Below are 2,632 nucleotides of genomic sequence, written 5' to 3' on the forward strand. Positions count from 1 at the left end.
TTGCAACTTTCAATTGTGTTGGAATATAATAAATGAACCAATAATTTCAGATATCAATATAAATACATGCAGCCTTACTATGTGCGTGTCATACAATTAAAGGAGAATTATATATATATATATATATATATATATAATATATATATATATATATATATATATATATATATATATATATATATATATATATATATATATATATATATATATATATAGAGAGAGAGAGAGAGAGAGATAGGTTCAAATGTTTTTAGCAACTATTGTGTGCATGAATGCACCAATAGGAATTTAGAAATAATTTAATCATTAAATAAATTAATAAGGGTAAATTAGTAAATTATGACTCTAAATTTATGGTAATTGAGATAAATGGGAGATTTGATTTTAAAATCACCAAAATAAAAGGAGGAAGCACGGTTTGCCTTCATCTTCTCCTCCACTTCTTCACAACCCAACCCTAAATCACGAAAGTCATCGGACACCACGACCACCACAGCCACAATAAACCCTAAAATCACCATTTGATTATGAAGATTCTAAGTTCAAATGATTATTAAGATTGGCTGCTAATCAGAATGAAGGAGACGATGAAGGAGAAGATGATGAATAGGTTTCACAAGCACAATTCCTCTTCAGCATCGTATGTTGATTTTAAATCAGGTAAAGTAATGGAGTTCCGTTTAAGTTTTTAGTTCCGCTGATCTATGCTCCTGTTCTTCCTCTCAGTAAGTTTATACAATTTATTCTCGATTTTTCTGGGTAATTTAATTCAATTGTTTCTGGGTGTACTTATAGTTCGATTGTAATATTTCTGCATGGACTGTGTTTTTTTCCAAATTCCAATGTTTTGTGTTATGATGAATGTGCCTATGTGTGTTATAACAATGGTAATTAATTACAGGTGTGGGTAAAAGTTGCCTTCTTTTGTGTTTTTCGGATGGTTCTTTCACCATTAGTTTCATCACTACAATTGGGTGAGTTAATTTCTTAACTACTGTATTAAAAATTAATTTGTTTTTTAAATATGTTAAAAAAAATTCTTGATAGAGTATTGATTTCAAGATAAGAACCATTGAAATTGATGGCAAACGGATCAAACTCCAAATTTAGGAGACAGTTGGTCAAGAACGATTCCAAACCATCACAACAGTTATAGATTTTTCTCATGTTTTTTAGATTATAATGCTAGTAATTGACACTTTTACCCCTCTATACTCCAGCTTACTATAGGGGTGCTATGGGGATTTTATTGGTGTATGATGTTACTGACGAATCATCTTTCAACAGTAAGTTTTTTTTTACCTTATAATGAATGACACATTGTTGACAAATCTCTTTATATCTCCAGACATAAGAAACTGGATTCGCAACATTGAACAACATGCTTCAGACAATGTTAACAAGATTCTTGTTGGGAATAAGTTGTAATCTGCCTGGTATTCCTCATTTTCATCCATCAATGTAAGTCTTATGAGTTATGATCCATTACCATATTTGCAATTTTTGTTTACAAACAACATTCTGTCATGGCTTCCATGTGTTCGATAAAATGCCTCAATGAAAAAATAGTTAAAAATCTTTAATGTTTTTACTTCACTTTGTTCCTTATTCTTTTCAGAACTATATAACTCAATTTAGATTGGGTTGGATGCCATTTTCATAACAATAGGTTGATGCTAATTCCTTATTCTGTCAGAATTTACCGTTAAATACATTGAGCATATCGAGAAGAAACACAGGGAACCCGAAGAATGTTAGTTCTTTATTCTGTCAGAATAGGTTGATGCTAGTTCCTTATTTTGTTTGTTGGGTATATTCTTGATTATACAAATTCTTAAAGAATATTCTTGCAGAATAGTTTATTTTGTAAGAATATTATTGTTGTATTCTGATAGAATTGTAGTTAATTATTTGTATGTTTAATGTGCAGGTTTTACAAGTGTATCACTACAAATTACTTGGCAATGAATTTCTGGTAGAAATGGCTTCATGAATGGCTTGAAGACCTGATGGGAAAGGGTTGAAGAATGAATTAAAGAATGATCACACTCATTATTTAAGAATGTTGTTATTTTTTAAGAATTATACTTGTTATTCTTTCAGAATGTTTGTTATTATTCAATGAATCACAATCATATAATGTAATTTTTTGATATATTATTAGTTCAATAATCGATTTTGTGTAGTCTTTCAAAATGTATTTACTTGTTTATGGTTGACATTCTGTCATTCTGACAGAATAAAATCGAAAAATATATTTACTAATTTATGGTTGGCATTCTATCATTCTTATAGAATAAAATCGGATTTTTAAATTTGAATTAGTTTAAAATATTCAGAATTTTAAAAAAATAAAGAAATTGATCATCCTAAAAATCCGAAAATTTCCTTTTTTAATATAGGTTAATTGACTAAAATGCCCTTATGTTGAAATTTGTATGATTATATGGTACATGTTATCATATTCTAATATCATAGACCCTCAAATCATTACCTTTGATTATATTCCATCCGATGGTCCAGATCTGTGCATTCTGGCACATAGTGGTTAGTAAAAATAAAATAACCTAACCCTATATATATATATATATATATATATATATATATATATATATATATATATATATATATA

At 28.4% G+C, this 2,632-nt stretch overlaps 1 protein-coding gene across 3 annotated transcripts; it reads left to right on the top strand.

Annotated features, from left to right (window-relative positions):
* The first annotated feature begins 244 nt into the window (after positions 1 to 244).
* LOC145029342 (ras-related protein RAB1BV-like) lies at positions 245 to 2,121 on the top strand. Of its 3 annotated transcripts, none has more exons than XR_013676481.1 (6): positions 245 to 660; positions 902 to 974; positions 1,221 to 1,286; positions 1,349 to 1,461; positions 1,697 to 1,779; positions 1,931 to 2,121. XR_013676481.1 is itself a non-coding variant. In XM_078977905.1 (5 exons), exons 1-4 carry the CDS (start codon positions 643 to 645, stop codon positions 1,426 to 1,428), a joined length of 237 nt encoding a protein of 78 aa, XP_078834031.1. In that variant the 5' UTR covers positions 245 to 642; the 3' UTR covers positions 1,429 to 1,461; positions 1,931 to 2,121. The 3 variants fall into 3 exon arrangements, 1 of the variants encoding a protein (XP_078834031.1); XR_013676482.1 differs by having other exon boundaries at positions 1,697 to 1,753; XM_078977905.1 differs by lacking the exon at positions 1,697 to 1,779.
* The last annotated feature ends 511 nt before the right edge of the window (positions 2,122 to 2,632 follow it).

The sequence above is a fragment of the Lactuca saligna genome, chromosome 2 (genome assembly GCF_052625555.1).
Source record: "Lactuca saligna cultivar CGN05327 chromosome 2, ASM5262555v1, whole genome shotgun sequence".
Taxonomy (NCBI): Eukaryota; Viridiplantae; Streptophyta; class Magnoliopsida; order Asterales; family Asteraceae; genus Lactuca; species Lactuca saligna.